Source organism: Ornithodoros turicata, chromosome 3 (genome assembly GCF_037126465.1).
Source record: "Ornithodoros turicata isolate Travis chromosome 3, ASM3712646v1, whole genome shotgun sequence".
NCBI classification, from domain to species: domain Eukaryota; kingdom Metazoa; phylum Arthropoda; class Arachnida; order Ixodida; family Argasidae; genus Ornithodoros; species Ornithodoros turicata.
In genome coordinates, this window is record NC_088203.1 from 63,441,079 (window position 1) to 63,460,637 (window position 19,559).

At 46.3% G+C, this 19,559-nt stretch overlaps 1 protein-coding gene across 1 annotated transcript; it reads left to right on the plus strand.

Annotated features, from left to right (window-relative positions):
• The first annotated feature begins 245 nt into the window (after positions 1–245).
• Positions 246–17,083, plus strand: LOC135389566 (fez family zinc finger protein 2-like). Its single transcript, XM_064619602.1, has 2 exons — positions 246–1,106; positions 16,535–17,083. The coding sequence occupies exons 1-2, from the start codon at positions 246–248 to the stop codon at positions 16,760–16,762; spliced, it is 1,089 nt and encodes a 362-aa protein (XP_064475672.1). The 3' UTR covers positions 16,763–17,083.
• The last annotated feature ends 2,476 nt before the right edge of the window (positions 17,084–19,559 follow it).

Sequence of the window (19,559 nt, forward strand, 5' to 3'; positions counted from 1 at the left end):
CGAACATTATATAATGCGTATGTGACGGGAGAGAGCAACAACTCTTTCGACTATAACGTTTACTACCTACGGAACAGTCCCAAAGACACGAAGACCAGTGTATTGCTGGTACTGCTGTGTACGCTGCTGACATTGCAGCCTATACGAAGAGCGCTGATTCTCAGTCGTGCGGGTGGAAGGTACATAAAGGTCTCGTATTTATTTCCAGATGGCGGCACATTCGCTACCGTAGAGCAGTTAACAAAATGGCATCAGACTGTGGAGACGAGTCTACCATCGTACCAGAGAAAGATGACCAGTGCGACCCCTCAAAGAAGCCGCTGGGATTCTCGATTGCACGTATCATGGCACCGGATAAATCAACACTACCTACTTGTCCCTTCACTGCGATGCTTCAAGACTGGAGACTTCGAATAGGAAGCAGTGATCCACACACATTGCGATCCATTCCTCCCATCGAGTCATCAATGCTGACAGCCCCTCCAGACACGTCGCTTTCTCTGGGCTTAGCCACCACTGCCCTCAGTCAGCTTGCTAGGCTACATGACTCCTCTGGTCATCCCTGGATGCACTGCCAGAGCGAATGTGTTTGTGATGTGGGAAATAGACTTTCGCTCACATTCCCCGATCGGCGGCCAGTGAGGCCTTATCCGCGATTAGCAACGGCAATTGAACCTTCATTGGAACTGGACAGTGCAAGCCGTCGAGTTAGTTTAGGCCACAAGCAAAAGACGTTTACGTGCGGTGAATGTGGAAAAGTGTTCAATGCCCATTACAACTTGACGAGACACATGCCGGTGCACACAGGAGCTCGACCTTTCGTGTGTAAAGTTTGTGGCAAAGGTTTTCGACAGGCTAGTACATTGTGTAGGCACAAAATAATACATACAAAAGAGAAGCCCCATAAATGTGCCACATGCGGAAAAGCATTTAATCGCAGTTCGACTCTCAACACGCATGTCAGGATCCACGCTGGCTTCAAACCATGGGTGTGCGAATATTGTGGAAAAGGATTCCATCAGAAGGGGAACTACAAGAACCACCGGCTGACACACACGGGAGAAAAGGCTTATAAGTGTGGAATATGCACAAAGGCTTTTCATCAGGTAAGCCCTCTCCAGGATCAATCTCTTTACTATAAGGGGGAGATGAAGTTTTCGTTTATTCTCTAGCGAATCATGACACGTAAAAAGGAAGTATTTAGATCTGTAGAAGTAAGCGCGAGAAGTCCATGCTAAATATAATGTTTCAGCTTTAACGTCACATATGATTCATAATTATTAATCATTTATCGTCGAGTAGAGAAATCATTAATGCTCCTTTAACAGTGTTTCTATGCATAGCAGATTAATGGCTTGTTACATTTTTTGGTTATCGATATTTTAATTCATACTCATTTCTGTTACAATTTTTGATTATAGTTGCTTGCGTCGCAACCAAGCATTTATTCCTAAGGGTGTTAGTAGCATATTTTTGTAGTATGACTGTGCAAAGAGGGCAATCGAATAAGCTGTTCCCATGAGTTGTGGTCGCACTATACTCTTAAAAGCTTCACTACTTCACTACTTCAAGCTACACAGCTTCACTAGTCCGAGTTTCACTGGCATATTAATTCATGGGCATATTTCACGGGTGGCTCACAGGAGCAGCCACCCTACAACAAAGCATGGCGCGCTAGAGCGTTTTTCGCAATGGAGTTGAGTTGATAAGGAAAGAAAAAAAAATGAAGGAATAGGCACTCAAAAATGGGGACTACAATGGAGACTACAGCAGTATAGCTGCTACAGTGCTTCCAGTGTTCCGGAATGATGAAACACTAGGCGGAATAGCGAGGTGCTTCGGGTTTCAACGACAGCAACGACGAAGTTCAAGGATGCACGCTGTTGAGCACCATGGGACGAGCCTCCGTTTGAGTTATACCGCAGTCACACGGGCTAATGTGCACTCCAACCAAGCGAAGGTCACTTTCACTACGTGCTTGCTGCACGGCCTAAGTAAGTGTCTCTAAGCGATGATGGCAATTACGATAGATAAGAACACACGGCGGCAATTTTTTTTTAGATGTGCGCCACAATACCTTCCTGATAATGTTTTTGTTCGATTTAGAAACACTTCCTGCAAATCTTCTTTGAACATTCAAGGCCTAAAACATGCACAAAAACAAAAATGGCCGCCACAGGATCGTCGTGACTGCGAAGTATTCACAGGCTGTGAACGAGTAATGACAGTTTTTTTCGGCATAATGTCATATTGTACTAAAATCAAACAAACACGCTGTTGAAAATACTTGTTTAAAAATATTCCGGTATCCGGGCGCCTCGCTTTTTCTTAATATTTTTACCTGTATCTCAAAGCCTGCCGCCGAGGCTACGCACACGGTCAGCCGAAGAGAAGTGAGTTTGGGGAACTCACAAAAGCGTTAGTGTAGTACTTTCTAGTTTCTTTCGTAAGTGCCACTAAAAGGTGCCGTGTAGCAGCACACGAATGACACTAAGTGCAAGTGTCACTCGTTGAAAGTGACACTAAATTAGTCCGTCTGATAGGGTATCGTAGCTTCACGAGAAGAATTAGGACACAGTTAAAGGCAGGTCCAACGAACACTTTCACTTCCTCGAAGCGGAGAATCTTTTCGATGAAACACATACATCCAAGGGCTATGAAACACGGCAAACCTATGGTCAGTTCGCCGCGGCACTACTGACCTTGACACAGAAGTGCAATTTTGGATGGAAAAATTAGAGAATACTTATACAGAGACGGTACGTCGCCAACAGTAGAACATTCTTCATTGCGCGAAGGTGGATGCTGTTCCAAAGTTCAGGCAGACCTCGAGCTGTAAAGCAAAATGAGGGCCTTGCTGTGTGTGCGATCAGCCGTCGCAGAAAAAAGTCCACTTGTCCCGCAAGGAATTCCAAAAGCGTGAAGGGTCAACGTGCAGTTGCGCTACATGCCTCATTGAGGCTTGTGCAACGACGTCACGTTTGGTCACGTGACATTGGAAAACACATTGCCGCACCGGAGTCACAGTAGGAGGGCATGCCGTGAGTTGTTGCAGTATACGTGCAATTACGAGAGGAAATTGTAAAAACACACGCTGCTGCTTCATTCGGCCCGCAGTAAGACGCCTGTGACGCATCCCCATGACACGGGGCTCCAAGGCGCTCAAAGGCTGCCCGTGACGTCATGTGCACAAACCTGAAAGTGGGGCCAGTATCTGCTCTAGTGATGCCAAGAGCTTTAGGAGGTCTCTTTTAGAATCCGTGCGGCATTGGAGGGGTGCTGAATCACTGTGAAAGCGAACATGATTGTCGTGAATAACCACATGGTAGGGGATATCTTGAGGTCTTCGTCCCGTAGCTTGGTTTTGGTGGCGGTCTTTCGCGGTGGCATCTGTTGGCTTATGCTGCGAGGCCCCCTATGGTGTAGGTGTTTGGTGTAGGTACAATGCGATAGCGGTGTGGTGTGGTCATGGGGGTGTGGTGCGCCAAAGGTTGCTTGACGCTCCTTTTGTCGCATTACTTTCCCACTCACCTTGATGGAACTTTGTCGGAGAGGCGGATGCACTTCGTGCTACCCTGCGCACTTCGCGTATACTTGAGCGCGATGGCAGGCGGCGCCACGATCTACTTAATAAGGGAGCGACCAGACCACTTTCCCAAATCCCTATGGAGCGGCTGTCCGTGGGGCCTCCTCGCTTTTCCTCCTCTCACCAGTGAAACGCCCGCTTTGCGCGCTGCCCACATTCCCTAAAACACCAGGCCTCCGCATTGGGGTTTGTGACGACAGGGTGTTCGTATTGACTCGTGTACATCTTTTCGGCGTCTATATACTAGTATTATTATATATTAATTGATTGATTGATTATATATTGAATATTATATACTATTAGTATAGTATATTGGTTTGTGATGTACAATATCGACTCCTGTACCCGCTTTGTGGGGACATACCTTACCGGACGCTATTTATCTTGTTTTCTCGTGGATGGTACAGCCCGCAAGGATGTGCAGTGCCTGACGCGAGCGCGTCTCGTGGCAGTACAAGACACTTGATTTGATACCACGCCGTCCTTAAGAAACAAGTTCCCACAAGCAACTATCGCTGTAAAAACCGAATCAGCCCATTGGCGATCCAGGAGCGGAACTTATCATGCAAGCTGTAACGTAATCTGTGGAAGTGTGGGGTTCCAGAACTCTATACAATCTTCAGTCTATTGAATCAATTTAGAAGCGATTCTCGCGCGCCATTGGAAATATTCAGAGCCACGAGACGACTAAGGGTCTTTTTCAACAGTACAGCGATTTTTTTAAATATAAATGCTTGTGTACGTACACGACATTTATCGTAAATAATAACGATCAATTCCTGTCTCTTGGTCTTATGCCAGAACAAAGAGGCTATTATACTAGGAGAGATGCCGCATGGGCGTACCCAAGAACTGAGCTTGTCCCTCCAACTACCGCGATTCTTAAACGCATTTAGCTTTTTCACTAATGTTGACGTGCCCTTAAACAAACACTTGAAATCATTGTTTTGGTGACAGCAGAGAGGTGTGTGCAGGTTTATTACCTGTTCATTATATTATTATTACATTCTTTTTTTTTGTTATTGCTAGTAGTAATGTCGTTAAAATTGGCACTGCTGTGTGACATGAAATTGCCGCTGCACTGTAGGAGACCGGGACCTTCGCAAAGCTACACTGGTGGCTTTTTGCTGCGGCTCCACCACACTGTGGGAACAATAAATGAGTTGAATTGAATTGAAAAGTGCGCGTACGATAGAAGGCCCGGTTTCACCAACGCCATTGAACGAGTGGGTCTGTGTGTACACACTCCTCGCTCCCAAGTGATTTGTTGTTGCAAATGTTTTCTAGTTGCTCAAAAACAAAGCGAAATGAATGTTAACAAAATTTTAAAGGGTAACACAAAAGTGACCACAGTTGGACTGTAAGCTTTTGGAGAAATATGATGATGATAATGATGGTAGGAGAAAAATATGTGAGGCCGCTCATCGCGGGAGAAACCACTTCAGATCTACCAGAGGGGAAAAAAAAGGAAGAAGGACGTCTAAAAAGACGACATTCCTGCAAAATATTTTTGCTCTGCATAACGCGAAAATTAAAGAAAATTAATTTTTATTTTTGAGAACTGTAACGTCACGTTATGATCAGACGGAGCGCCCGGCTCTCATCTGGCAACGTTGTTGCCCTTCGCGTCTTCCGGGGGCTCACTTTTTTGCACTACGCTAGCGGAGCCCCAGGTGACGTATACTCCGACCAATCCGACCTTCGAGAAAACACAAGGAGGTGCAAGATATCTCTCCCGTTTTCCCGTCTTTCGATCAGCGTCACGTGACTTCTCCACCATGTGGCCCTCCCATGACGCCGGTGTCGTTGCAAGGAGACGAGCGCTTTCTCCAGAACATGACATCACTGCAATTTGTGGGCAAGACATGACGCCACCTGCTCGTCGCGACATCGAAAGTGGTGGAGGTCAGCAGATCTTCAAAAATTGATAGAAATGCACGACTCTCGCAAACGGGATTAAAATTTCGTGTACATAATCCTTGAGGTACCGTCTGTTCATTGACTAAATCAGAAAAAAACGCCGTTTTCCCAAGTCCGGAGTGGCACTTTAAAGAAGGTGATGAGTGAAACGCTGTGCACCCTGACGACGAATCGTATGCCGTTCGCCAAGCACTTTCACGGTGTCTTGGAGTAATATCTTAGATGAATGACAGCACACTTTTTTGCTTTTCTGGCAAGGAGGCATCGGAAGGAACTCGTGGAACGAACTCTGTGATACCTTCATTAATCTCGCATTGCAGAAATACACTACGGAATAAAGCATACCCAGGTGAACTGACGATCTTCGTGACGGCTTGGTGCGTAAAGATTACGATATGTCTGTGCTCTAACAGCTGCTCTAAAGGGCTCTAAATAAATAAAAAATAAATATAAGGGCTAATAAAGGGCTCTAACAGCTGACGCGAACAAGTCCCTAGGAAAACTACCGGCTAAGCACTACAACCCCACTGAAGTAAGGAATGTCGGTAGCGCTATCAGTGCTCCTGCGGCACACATGTGAAACAAAAAAGTCCGCGCTGGAGCGGGGTTCATGTGGTCTGGTCGCTCTCTCATTACGTAGGTCGTGGGCAGCGCTAATGTGGTTGACACCCCAGCACTCGAAAATGAGTCGCCGGAAAATCCAATACACAAATGTGCACGTCTGGAGGAGGAACTCATGTGTGTACACAGCTTTCACCCACTCATCAGCCTTTCCAACTATGGTTCTATGGATGTCGCCATTAAACCAATGGTCGGCCCCGGGGATGGAGGCACGAATTGTTTGTCGTAGGCGAGGAAATGATTGTCGTGATACGAGGTCGCTGCGGCCCGCAGCGACCGCAGCGACCATGCCCGCAGCATGCGGGCATGTCGAAAACTCCTCGAGGCACACCAAGTGATACAGTCATAAAGTTATCGTCGGTGCGAGCTAGGCTGCCGGGTAGCCCGCCGAGGTCCTGCTGAGGCATCGCAAACACCGCGCTCAGATCCTCGGCGCGGTATGGCTGAGGTTTGAGTTTATGCACGGGACTGCGTAACGGCTGGTATGCAAACTACGTTGTGCCAGACTAAGGAGTGCGAAAGCTCTACGGGTCTAAGGATGAAGTGAAGCAGGAATAGACCTCTACCTGTTTGTAAACAAATGACGTCATAATGTCCGACAGCGCCACGAGTTTGGTAGAGTTGAACTACGTTCAAAGCTAGTGGCGAACAAGGTCGCGCCCGAAAGCCACGGTCTTGAGGGGATTACGATGGTCTCTGAAAAGGGCGAGACCTTCGGTCCTACTTTTCTTTCAATAGGAGGCTGCTCTCCCCATCCGATCTGTTTTGGTTTCGGTGTGTCTACCAACGTCATGATGACGTTTCTCGGGTAGAGGTTTATTAACTGTACTGGAAAGCTTTTAGACCTAAACCGGTGATCGGGCATGAATGCAATTTTCAGACACGTCCGCTCGAAACGAATTTCGTCGTCTTAAAACAAGAAGCGACAACCACTTATATATCATAGATGCAGGAATCAATGATGAATCAATACATCGTCAATGATGCATCATACGATGTGAGGTTTTCCCTGGGTTTTCCGAAGACTTTCCAGACGAATGTCGGCACAGATCTCCCTGAAATCGGCCCAGGGCGAATATTAACCCCCTGTGTGGTCCTTCCTGCTGTCCTCTCTCCATCTGTCAACTCCTGTATGCCGCTCATAGCCACAGTTGCTTCGCGGCGCTAACACGGAACTTAAAAAAATGATGCACATCTAGTGCAATGCATAAGGATGTGCTCCGTGTTTTCCACAGACACACACATTGGACTATCCCGGCCGGCTTTATGGAGAAACTCTTGACCATAAGGAACGTTAAGAGGGGATACGAGTGAGGCGGCATCTCCGATTCACGATTTTTTCGCTCGTAGATGGCGCCACACGAACATACGGGTCTCAGCCTGGAGGAAGCTGTAACCATTACCCTTAGTACAAATAACTCACTCCTCCGCAGGATTGTGTAGTCCCAAAAACACGTGTGACCTCCTTGACTATTGAGACGCAGGGATCTCACGTCATGTTTGGGTTGCCAAGGTCAACTCAGCTACAAAGAAAGAAGGAGGTCCCGACGAAAGCCAATTCTTCCCTTTTGTCCCTTTGTGGACTGCATCTGGTGACTTCTTGATGTTTTGCTATCTTAGCTTGTCTGACTTTCTGGACGCAGCGCGGAGTCCAAATGTTATATTTCGTTGGCCCTCGCTTATTTATATTCACCTGCTGATTTTTCTTTGGCGCCGAGTTCTCACACTAGAACATTTTGCGGACGCATTTTGTATTTAACTGACTATTCTGATTTAGTGTATTTACCTTGCGTCTGTGTGCAAGTGAATCTAAATTTATTTGTCGCTACAAACATTAACCGAATAAGTCCTCCGAAACCTAGACAAGATAAGCCGTGCAGCAGACCTTTGCATTTTGTCTTCTTTATTTTTATTTTTTTTTCTCGGACAGCGTGGATGTGCAGAGATCCAAGACTGCAGATGCATACTCTAAATGAGGGGAAGTAATGTTTTGATTGTAGATGGGTAGAAATCCAGCGAACCGGTAGAGATGTAGGAAGGGAGTTGCCTCAGGACAGCAGCCGCCGATATTTCGAACAGAGACTGTTGAAGAAGAACCGAGTCTCTGAAGAACAGTCTCAGAAGAACAGTCTGTGTTCGAAATATCGGCGGCTTCTGTCCTGAGGCGACTCCCTTCCTAATGTTTTGATTGATTGGTTTGTAAAAGAAAAAAATTGAGATGATAGTCCCGAGCCACTCGGAACTAATGCTTTATATGCTGTTAATTTAATATGTTTTGTTGTACCATGCCGAAATTTCCTTCTTATAGTTTCCACAGACAAGCGGCTTTCGCACACATATGGATATCCGATTTCAGAACTTTCCCTTTAAATTTGCCGCCAGCAATGAGAAGGGTGCCCAGAAGAAGCACAGACTGTCGGCTGCTCCCAACGTCAGGCCATATTCTTCAATATGTGTAATTCGTCGGATTGTACCCACTTTTCTGTTCAGCTGTGTTGTTCGTAAATGACAAAGGTCTTAAAATAACCAGTGGCCTCCCCTCTTCGGCTGAACAAAGCAAACAAATAAATAAAAAAGCAGAGGACACTGATTGCCTGCACCGTATGCTCGAATCAAAACTTACGGAAAAACAGGTGCGTACGACCCACTCCACGGAGCTTTGAACTCCTTTCAAAACAAACGCCTGTCCAACAAACGGCGTCGATCAAACGGCATTCGACCAAACGAGTTTCGATGAAATGGGCGGACACCCAGTTTTAGTTTATTTACTTTGCGCCTATGTGCAGGTGTACCTAAATTTGGTCCTTACAACATACATGTATCCGTCGAAACCTAGACAAGATATCAGAAGGTCGAAACTTAAAAGACCGAAAAATTAAAACATCGAACGATCAGAAGGCTGAAAATTCAGAAACCCGAACTATCAGCAGGCCGGAAAGCCAGAAAACCGAATTACCGTAAGGTCGAAAAGTAAGGAAGCCAAGATACGGAAATTGTTATTCCAACTGCGATAAAAAATTAGCTCTACAAAGTAAGTAGGATAGAATTGTTGAGAATTAATACAGGGAATAAATCGTTTCACCAAACTTCCCTTTAGATAACGTACTTTCGATCACTTAGGCAGAAAACAAAAAGTAAAAGTAGAGATGACTGTGTTATTGTACACGACGACAATCACGTTCGGGTTGCCAAATATATAGAGCGACACCATCTCCTCTAAAATTCATTGAGTGGGTAGTACAAGTCATTCACTGGCAATCACCCACCAGGCACTTTCTTTTTGTAAACATGTCTCCAAGAGTCTAGGCAGCTAAGACGCTCAGACTTGCAAATGCAGGTTGCAGTACATCAGTGCAAATAGTGTTCCGTGAATTTTGGGAGCAAGCCTTTTTTTTTTTTTTCAGAACTTGCCATTTTTTTGAGTCAATATACCCAAAAAGCACCCTTCTTTTGGGTGTAATATGTGACACCCCTGTTACACCCATCATTGGACCCCGAGCCCGAGAACTCGGAAGACTGAACTATCGAAAGCCAGAGGCCACCAAGAAAGGAAAAATATATATTCGAAAAGTTACATCTGCTACATCAGGTAGATCCACAACGCTGTGCTCAGGACAGGTATTGAGAATTAATGTGCTAAATGCTTTTTATGCATTTAAAATAACGTTGTATGACCTTGTCCAGCGCATGCCACTTTTTGGCAGCATCCCTCGTGTACTGGGGTTGATCTTACAGCTGTGGATAGAGAAAGAGCTTCTTTTGAAAAAGTTCTGTTAAAACGTGAATTTCTACGGGGAGTCTTTTTCAACGTTTTATTCATAAATTATTTATTTCGCAGACATCCTCTTGGAATTCCTTATTTTTCGGCCTTTCCATAATCCAGTCTTTGACTGTTTGATATTACCTCATTAAAAAAAAGAAAGAAAACTGTCTTCCAATTTCAACAGATCGGGAGAGCGAATGATAACACCACTCGGTCTCATTGTGCCTCACCTCCCCTAACCCTACCGTTCTTTTTACGTGCATGCGATGCGAGACGAATATTGTGTGGCTGTGTAGCAAACCTTTCCTGGTCTATGCCGCCTATTCTCCCTATTCTCACTCAAGGCCTTCCCATTATTTTGCGACGACCTACTCAACGTGGATCTCTTCAGACAGGTTTCACGACCTCAATTTCGCGCTTCCGCTGCCGGGGAAACCCCTTCTGGGATAGGGTGCCAGAACAGTGACTGCATTCTGCGGAACTATATGAAGTTCTCTTCTGACCAGCAATGTGGCGCTACTGTACGATGGCAAGACGGGGCAGTTCACGGAGCCGTACATACCTTAAGTTTTTTCAATATTGTGAACAACTGGAGGCATGGACAGACATGACATGGACACGTAAATATTCAAGAAAGAATTCCGCGTAAATGCTACTGATTACATTTCACATATGTGCTACAGTCAACGAGCTACGAACTTCCAAAAGCGAGAGACCGAACTTATAAATTTTTTGCAGCTTTCGTAAGGTTTTTAAAAACTTCTGCAAAAAAAATTGCAAATGTCTCCAATGCGAATTTTTTGAAATTCTAAAATCTATCGAACAAGGCCATTTTGGTCCAAATCGGTTCAGTATTAGCTGCAAAAGATCGCATTGTTTCGCCCATAGAGAATACATGGGGCCGCCGGAGGTCGTATCCCCTCTTAAGGCGAAACCGATGTAAAAGTGTTTGTATAGGTCGCGGTATGCTGGACGGAACACGGAATTTCAGCTCCGGGTCAATCTGGTGAAGCAAGGATGATCGCCTCTCGACTTGTAGCCATTGCCTTCTGAGTATGACTTCTGTCAGCAATCTTAACAGGTGTTTCATATCTGACCTGGAATATGTCACTGGGTGTTCCGTTGACGATAGATGCGCTATATCTGCTATCTCATCTGCAGCTTCATTACCCCGTATGCCAATATGTCCAGAAATCCACTGAAGCAGTATGTCGTAGCCAGCATCTCCTGCTTTCTTGTATGCGATGAGAATGTCCCGTACTATTGGCTCCATATAGCCACTTCCGAAGAATGATGTTATGGCTTGGCCTTTGAATCGCAATTTATGACACACTGCGCAATCAGCTGGCGTGCTGCCACATACCGCATTGCCAGCTGCATGGCTACAATTCCGCTTTTGTTGACGATGTTCTGTGGGGAAGCCTTGCCATTCGTTCTCTGCTGTGCTGTAGTAGAACAAATGCTGATGAAGACCCAGTCGTTGACGTCGACCCATCCGTGAAAATTGCAATCCTAGCACGTTTTCTCTCCATCATAGACAGACAGTACTGTTTCAGCACTGGGGATGGTAGTGCAGCCTTTTGGTGATATACACCAGGAACAGTCAATACGAGGAAGTTCTAATGTCCACGGAGGATAGACCGCCGTTAGTGTCAACTGTGCTTTTGGTAATGCACTGCGATATGGAGCGATCTCTTCGATGAATTTCGAATTTCGACGTGCCACGTTCCTCGCAAGGGGTGTTTGTGATGCCCAGTGCGTAGACGAACGTAGTCCCGCACTGTTTCCTGCGTCCTCAGGTCATCTAATAGAAGTTCTCTGGCCTCTGCTGTAATTAGAATATTTGAAGTTACACAAGGTACACCGAGGCACGCTTTTAAGTTTTTTGATAATGGGCGTTGCAGCGTCCTCTCTGACGTGTCGCTTATTCCATGCAGTAATAGGAAATGGTAGGCTATCATCTGCGGAATGAGTGCTTTATGTATGACAAGGAGAGACGCTGTCGACATTCCCCAGCGAGAGCCATTGATGCGCAGTAGAATGTTGATACGTGCGTTGGCTCTTTCCTTGATATGTTTAATGTGAGAAGCCCACGAGAGCTGCGAGTCGATTATTACTCCCAAAAACCGGTGATGAGACACTCTTCTTATTGGTTGGTCACCTCCTCTTTTTTTAACTTACTTTAATCTGCGTATTACTAAACATTCCATCACAACTGCATTCACTCGTTTGTAGATATAAGTTCCCTTGCTTACGTTTTGTGTTGTTTCTGTGCTCCTTTAATCGGACATTTACACACCTTCCGGTTTGTCCAATGTATTTGCTCCCACAATTCAAAGGACCTACACCTTCATATACTACACCTTTTTGATTGGACAGACCGTAACACGTGCGTCAGCTCGGAGAGTATCTGACAGAGAAAGCGAATTCCTTTCTGTGTCTTTCGTGTAACCGGAATGTTTGTGCTCCAGTAAACTGTTGACAGTAAGCGCTTAATGTTGTGAGTTTCGTCCTCGTGTGTCCCGCAGGTGTTTAGCGCTTTTAAATTCGTCGCGGTCGATTCCGAAACTATAGTGCCGTTTTACTCCGCGTTCATCACTGACGATAACGCCGAAAATCCGACGCGAATTGGTGGCCTTGTTCCTGTGCAGTTTGACGTAACGCATGGCAAGAGCGGATATTGAGAGTGTTCAGGAATTCCTTCCCTGGAAATCGGAGAAGGCCAATAGGTGGGCGCCCTTTGGCGCAATCCAGTCAGGGAGCGGCTGGAGGGACATTGGTAGCCTTGGCCCTTCGCGACTGACGGAAAGGACGGCGTCTGCTGGTCGCAAGGAGTCGGTCATCGGCTTCTGGAATGTTGTTTCTGGTTAGCGTCGAACGTGTTCGTACCGCCAGGAGCACAACACCGTGTTCCACATAACATGGTCGCGTCACAAGTCACACTGGTAAGCGAAAGACGACGTATTTACCGAGGACTTTTCGCGTAGTATATTGCCCTTATGAAAATGGTTGTTGAGCCTTTGTTTCTTGTCAACAGACCAGAGTCAACAGAAACCAGGGTGTCAGAGCGAACCGAAAACCAGAACCGAAAACCGAAAAAAGAACGCTATTTTGGTGCGAACCGGAACGGAATCGAAACCGTATACGTTTTTTCCGCTCAGGAGGGAAACCGAAAATATTATTTAATGGTCATAATATCAACCTGCAGTGGATTCAAGGTCACTGTGGCGTCCCTGGGAACGAAGTTGCCGACCTAGTTGCGTGCGAGACGGGCACATGTTGCACGTGGTGTACCGGCGTGCACTACGTATTTTACCCAAGCGCATGCGAAGAGAGCAATCTGTACACTCACGAGACGTCTGTGCAGTGAATTTTTGAAGAAGTGTCCCTGCTGCGTCACCTCTGCTTAAGGTGGACCTAGACGTTTTTATATGCCGTCAGTGCCTCCTCGACACATCACACGCATATGCATGCTCGGCATGCAACACAACCAGCCATATACAGCGGCCCTGGTGTACTAAAAAAAGTACACAACAAAGATCTGTTTTGACGCCTCAATGAAATGGCCGAAATAGGCAAACAAGAAGCGAAAATGTTCGTAAGACATCCTAATCCGCATCTGCATCGCTTCTTGCGCTCTCGCGTGCCCTGGAACTGGGGAAGACGACGACGAAGAAGGTAAAGACGCCTGTGAGGGAAGCAGCTCGATGTACAAAATATTCAATTTTCTTATGGGTCAAGTATTGTAACGGGCGTGATGAGAATTTTGTATGTTATTTATGAAACATTCAAGACCTTATGCTCACTGAAAAATAATTGCCCAATATCGGATATGGCACGTCCAGGTACATATGTACTATATTTAGTACATCAGGGCCCAGCGCCTATCACTCCTTGAAGTTGGGCTGAGGAAGTACACCTTCGCTACAGTGTTTTCCTTTGCTTTCGTTGCTTTCTTTTTATTTTATTGGTAGGAACTGCGCCTAGTAGGTTTTATTTCGCGACGAAGAATTATCCCTTCATGTCCTTCATCCTTCAAGGAGGAAGACTCAGAATTTGCTTCACCAGATGCGGCAGCCGACGGGCGTCATGTATTACATGAGCTAACTGACGAGTTTCAAGAAGAGCAAATCACAGGGAATAATATACAGGGTGAAATAAACTAATGAAGAAGCCGTACGGCATTTTTTGGGGGGCTAAAAAAATCAATGCTCCTCTTGCAGAAGGATTTCCACATCCGCTGCAATATTTTCGACAACACTTAGCTCAAGGTGATCATCGTGTACATTTTCCCGTTTCTGTACAGGGTCAAAAATAAATTATAGCGTCAAACATGTTTACCTTTTTCACAACCACTGAGCCCTGATGTACTATATTTAGTACATGACTCCATCTTCTATAGCCAAGAAATAGTAACCTCGTATTTTGTATTTTTGGGTTCCTTGAACGGTATAGAAACCGGTATAGAAACGGTATAGATCTGGTCGGGAAAAAAATTCAACTGAATGTTTAAAAAATCGAGGGTCGAAAGGGTTTTAAGCTCGGCAGGGTTTCTTCCCCCAACTGCGTTCTGTGTGGTGTAGTTGAAGACGTAGATCACATACTCCAAGACTACCCGAGGTACAGTGCGCACCGATGTATCCTCGTGTCATCGCTGACCCGCCTGCATAATCGCCCATACTCTACCGAAAAGGTTCTGGTCTGGTTGTTGATTTGGAATTCAGGTCATAATGGCCATGCGCGGCCTTGTGCAACGTCATCATCCCGACGAACCTCTTTGACACTCTCGACGCTCTTTGTTTGTTTTCCGTGCATTGAGTTTGTCACACTTGAACTCTCCTGCACTGTTGCCTCTGGCGCCATGTGCTAGTGTAAGTTTCCATTTCGCCTTCCATTTCGTGCCTCATGTCTCACATCTAATGTTTCGCGTGTAATGGGGTAGCGTATTGCTCTCCAGCGGTGGATCACCCCATGTCATAGTCACGCTTTATTTATTCTGGTTATTGTGCCTAAGTTTGTGGCGATGGTCATCTATTCAATTTCTTTCCTCGTGTCTGGGCATGTGTGCCTCACAAAGTGTATAGACTTGTATAGCTTTTCATTCTTTCTCTCCACCCTCCTTTCCCTTCATTTGTTTTCGATGTAGTGAGCCCTAAATGACGTGTCCTCGAGTAGCCAGTCCCGAGTGGTTCAGGACTAACAACTCAATTTTCTTCTTTTACCAACTCATTAATTCTCCATACCAATTAATTATTATTTACCAATTAAATTAACTCTCCATATGTACGCGCGACCTCCCTATTCCTCGCAGCCCTAGAATACATTGCCGGCTTGCCACCTAAGAAGTCCTGGGTCGTCCTCACTGACAGCGGGGCGTCCCTCCTCCTTTTGCTGTCTTCCCACCCCAACATCATACGTGATCTACCCAGTATGATCATCCAGTCACACAATCGGTTGTGCGCCATTGGTCATGTTCTTTCTCTGCAATGGGTCCCTGGTCATGTGGGTGTGGGTCTATCCGGTAACTCCCGCGCAGACGTGCTGCCGCAGTTGTGACCACTACCACTGTACATCTGTCCCTTACTGTCTCGTCTCTTCCTGTCGTCTGTGAATCCACCGTGTGTCTGCTGCTCGTACCTAGGCATTGAGAGCTGAGGCTGCCAGTCACATGCAGTCAATCGACCCTTCGGTAGACTTCTTTATTACGTGTCGCTGCACACGTCACGAGGAATCGTTCCTTCACTGCCTCAGCCTCAACGTCGCCTGCAGACCACTCCTTCTGTTCAAAATAAGTCAATCAAGCACTCCCCTCTGCACTAGCCGTGGCGTGATGGCTGATAAACCCAACTGCATCCTACACTGTCGGCAACATCATCTCCACCGTGACGCCCTCCGACTTCGTGTGTCTCAAATTGGCTTCAGCACTCTCTCATTGGCTACACTACTGGGTCTCATTCATCAGCCAACACAGTGGGCCGTCACCACTGTCGTCCTCCGCTTTCTCCAAACTACGGGCCTTATCAGCGCCCTGTGGTCGTGCGCGTGATTTACCTACTTTTCTCCTTTTTTACGTTTCCTTCTTTTCGTCTTTCTTTCTTTTTTGAATAGCAAGCCGACCTCCGCCTGGCTGACCTTTCCTTTTTTATTTAATAAACCTTCATATCGCCCCTATTCCCTCGCACAAGCTACGTTTCTCATATTCATAACAGTTAAACCAGATCCATGGACCATCGGGCTCATCACTTATTGGTCTCGGTAAAAGCACAGATAAAGGACTTGAGCAGCCAGAACTATAGTGCGGGCGCAATGGAACTCACATTGGTCCAGTGAAGTGTAGTAAACATAAGGGTACTAGAATAAGGGGCTTTCTTCGGCACCTTAGTCACGGCAAGCCAATATGCTATTTGCTGGCGAAGGCATAACCAGACGCTCAATATCAAGTGAATTTCGAAGACCTTGCGAGGCGTTCGGCAATGAAGTAAGGAAAGTAGGCCTGTATTCAACGGGGTTCGACCATTAAAAGCTAAGACCAATGAATCGCATGCTTTAGAACTGTCTTCCTTTTGATTGCCATTCAGGGTTTTTTCTACGTTCATTCGAAGTGGCCCAAGGCGTACTCTACTAAGGATGAATTTCTTCCCCAGGTATACAACTTGACATTCCACATGCACACCCATAATGAGAAGAAACCATACACCTGCAAGGTCTGCGGCAAAGGGTTCTGCAGGAACTTCGACCTCAAGAAGCACACACGTAAACTCCATGACAACCTCTCCCACAGGGGCCATACGTCCGGTGAAGCAAGTTCTACAGCCACTTCCATGGAGATCGCTTCGACAGGTGTCCTACTGGAGCCCTCTGGCGCGTCTTGAGGCGCTCGTCAAAAAGCCAAATGCGAGTCTATCAATGAGAAGCGTTACTAATCAGATCCTTTGAAGAAAAAGTGTCCTACAATATTTCTGTATGGCATGCATGTTGCATGTAACTCCAAGGCATGTTATGAACGAGGCTCTGCGTCAGTCACGATACAGAACAAATGCGTTGGAAAACGGGTAGCGTCGCAGAACATACCTAGTGTGATATCCAGCGAACTTGTGGTATTGTAGTGCGGGTGATTTTGCATGCAGATCCAAACAATATGCATGAAGCTGGTCACATAATTGAACGTGAGATGTTTTTGGATATGACATGCATTAAACGATGCGTTATCTCTGCATTGCTACATTGTTATTTTATCTATTTATATCTCAACCTGTGTTTAAAGCTACGTTCCCACTGCAGCACTGCAGGGGGTGCGCTCTCGCAGCGGGGAGCTCCGAACGGAGAACGGCGCGTGTGTCTACACCGAGGCTTGCCGTACTCTCGGCATAAACCGACGAGCGCGAGAGAAGCGAGACTTCCATGCGTACTACGAGGCAATCGCTTGTTTTCATGCACCACGGACTCTCGTATTGTTCTTCGTTTTTGTTGGTTGGTAGTTGCCGTCCGCCGTCGTCAGTCGCGCGACTAATTGGACGGAGCCAGAGAACGGGCCTCCGGCACCCTCCAAGTGACGTTTCTGGCGTTGCTGGCGCCGTTCCGGGCTCCCGCCCGGGAGTGGGAACATGTCTTAAATGAAACTCGACGACAAAGCCATCGTCCAGTGTGACGTTAAACAGCACCGTAGCCCTGGGATGCTCCTTGAAATGAACTTTCGCATTGGACAAATTTGAGCTGAGGAGATGCACAAAAGACACTGTTAAGGCAACTATTTGTTTGATAGCAAGAACAATGGTGTCATGGGATGTTTAGCCGGAAAGGGCGCTTCGTAAGCTGTAACAAACGATTATGCCACAAGGAACATTAGAAGATGCGTTGTACAAAAATAAGGCAGAAATCGCTGTGCAGGTTGTCATTGAAATGCGATAGTATTTATAAGCTCATCGGTGGGCATTATCCGACGATGGACAGTAGAGGCCTGTGGAGACTGAAGTAGCTGACGCAACCACTTGCTTTTCTATGCCCCTGACGAATACACTTCTCGTACACGCTGTGGGAATTTTGTCGTTACTGTCTAGATGCAAATACAAAACTTCCTTAATAAAGTCCGATTGCTCTAGAGCTTCCTAATGTCCGTATTGAAACCTTCCATGATAATCGTCTTGTTGCGTTCCTTTAAGTTTTCTACGAAGGTGTTGCTCGCTGAGTAATCCGACAGTTTGGCTAGAACGAACCTCCTGACCTTGTCTGTATAGAGTACCCGGTGTAGCGTATACCACGCTCTAAAAACAGAACTTCACCGCATAGCACGCTCTGCACCAACTGCGTCGACTATAGGCGCGTTTACATGGGCGCATACGTCGACTGAAAGCAACAGTCGACTGATCGCAAAGATCGACTTGGGACGGTTTACATGGCAGGAAGCGATGCGCCCTAGTCCGCCGGGCAATTCAGTCGACTCAGACGATGACAGCGCCGCCAGGGCACTAAAGTGGTCACTTTGCAATCGCATACTGTTTTATCAGTTTGTGACTTCCTTTACTGCGCCCATAAACATTGAAGCCTTGTACCAACGGCCCCGTCGATGCCCAATGCTGCTGGCTAGAAACGCTTGCACCGGCGGGAACGTCAACCGTGTCCGTCGCCATGTTTATTTTCTGTGTTGCGGGTGGAGCACGGCGGCAGATGCGGTTGTGACGTAGCGGAAACCGTCGGCACAGTCGACTTGCCCGGTTTACATGGCAAAGGCGAGACGACTCCAGTCGTCTGATCTACCCCAACGTAGCGACTTATTTCTGCTGCGTCGACGTCCCCTTTAGGTCGATGTAGGCGGGTTTATATGGAGAGGGGAGATCGACCTATCTCGCCCAGTCGACTTATGTCGCCTTCATGTAAACGCGCCTTATGTTACACACGCTTTGCTCTTTAAACTGAACCACCTGAACCACCCGCTTAACTTTGACGTTGTTCACAGACCATGAACAAATCTGATGATCCACATCGATTAAGAACTAACAGTCGCTGAGCATAGAGGCTATTGACTATCCTATACTTCTTGAAACCAGTTTGATCTAGTTCTAGTGAACAGCTTGAACAACTTATTGAATTTTTGACCGGGATGAATGTTTTCGCTCTTTCTTTTGCTTTTTTTTTGCGGGCACACGAAATGTCATCTACAAGGTGGTGCCTTCAAACACCCACCCACCCGTCTGATATTTCATGTACTGCAGATATGGAGTGGGTACCTGTCAATTTCCGAACTGACAGAGAACGAATTCTCATTATCGGGGAGAAAAATTGGAATGTGATTCGATACCAGAAAAGCTTCCTAAAAAAACGTGCAAAACGCAATGAAAAAGGTTTCTGACAACAGCATGAACGCCTTGCTGATGTGCTGGCTGGTGATGCTGCTGTAGAATTCAAGTAACACTTGCATACTTTCCGTCGATGCTGCAATTGTTACTGTATAAGAAGCTTGCCAGTAACACTTACGCGCTCTCTACAACATCTTTCTGTATGCTGTTTTATGCCTTCGAGTAACGTTTTGCTGCTATTCCAAGTTAATTTCCCGTTTTCCCCCTGATAACAAGAATAGGTACTGTGTTCTTGCAACCTCAAAGGTGTCCGTCACACAACTGTAGCACACCAAATACTGAATAGGGGCGGGCTTTCCGAGGTAACCCCCCCCCC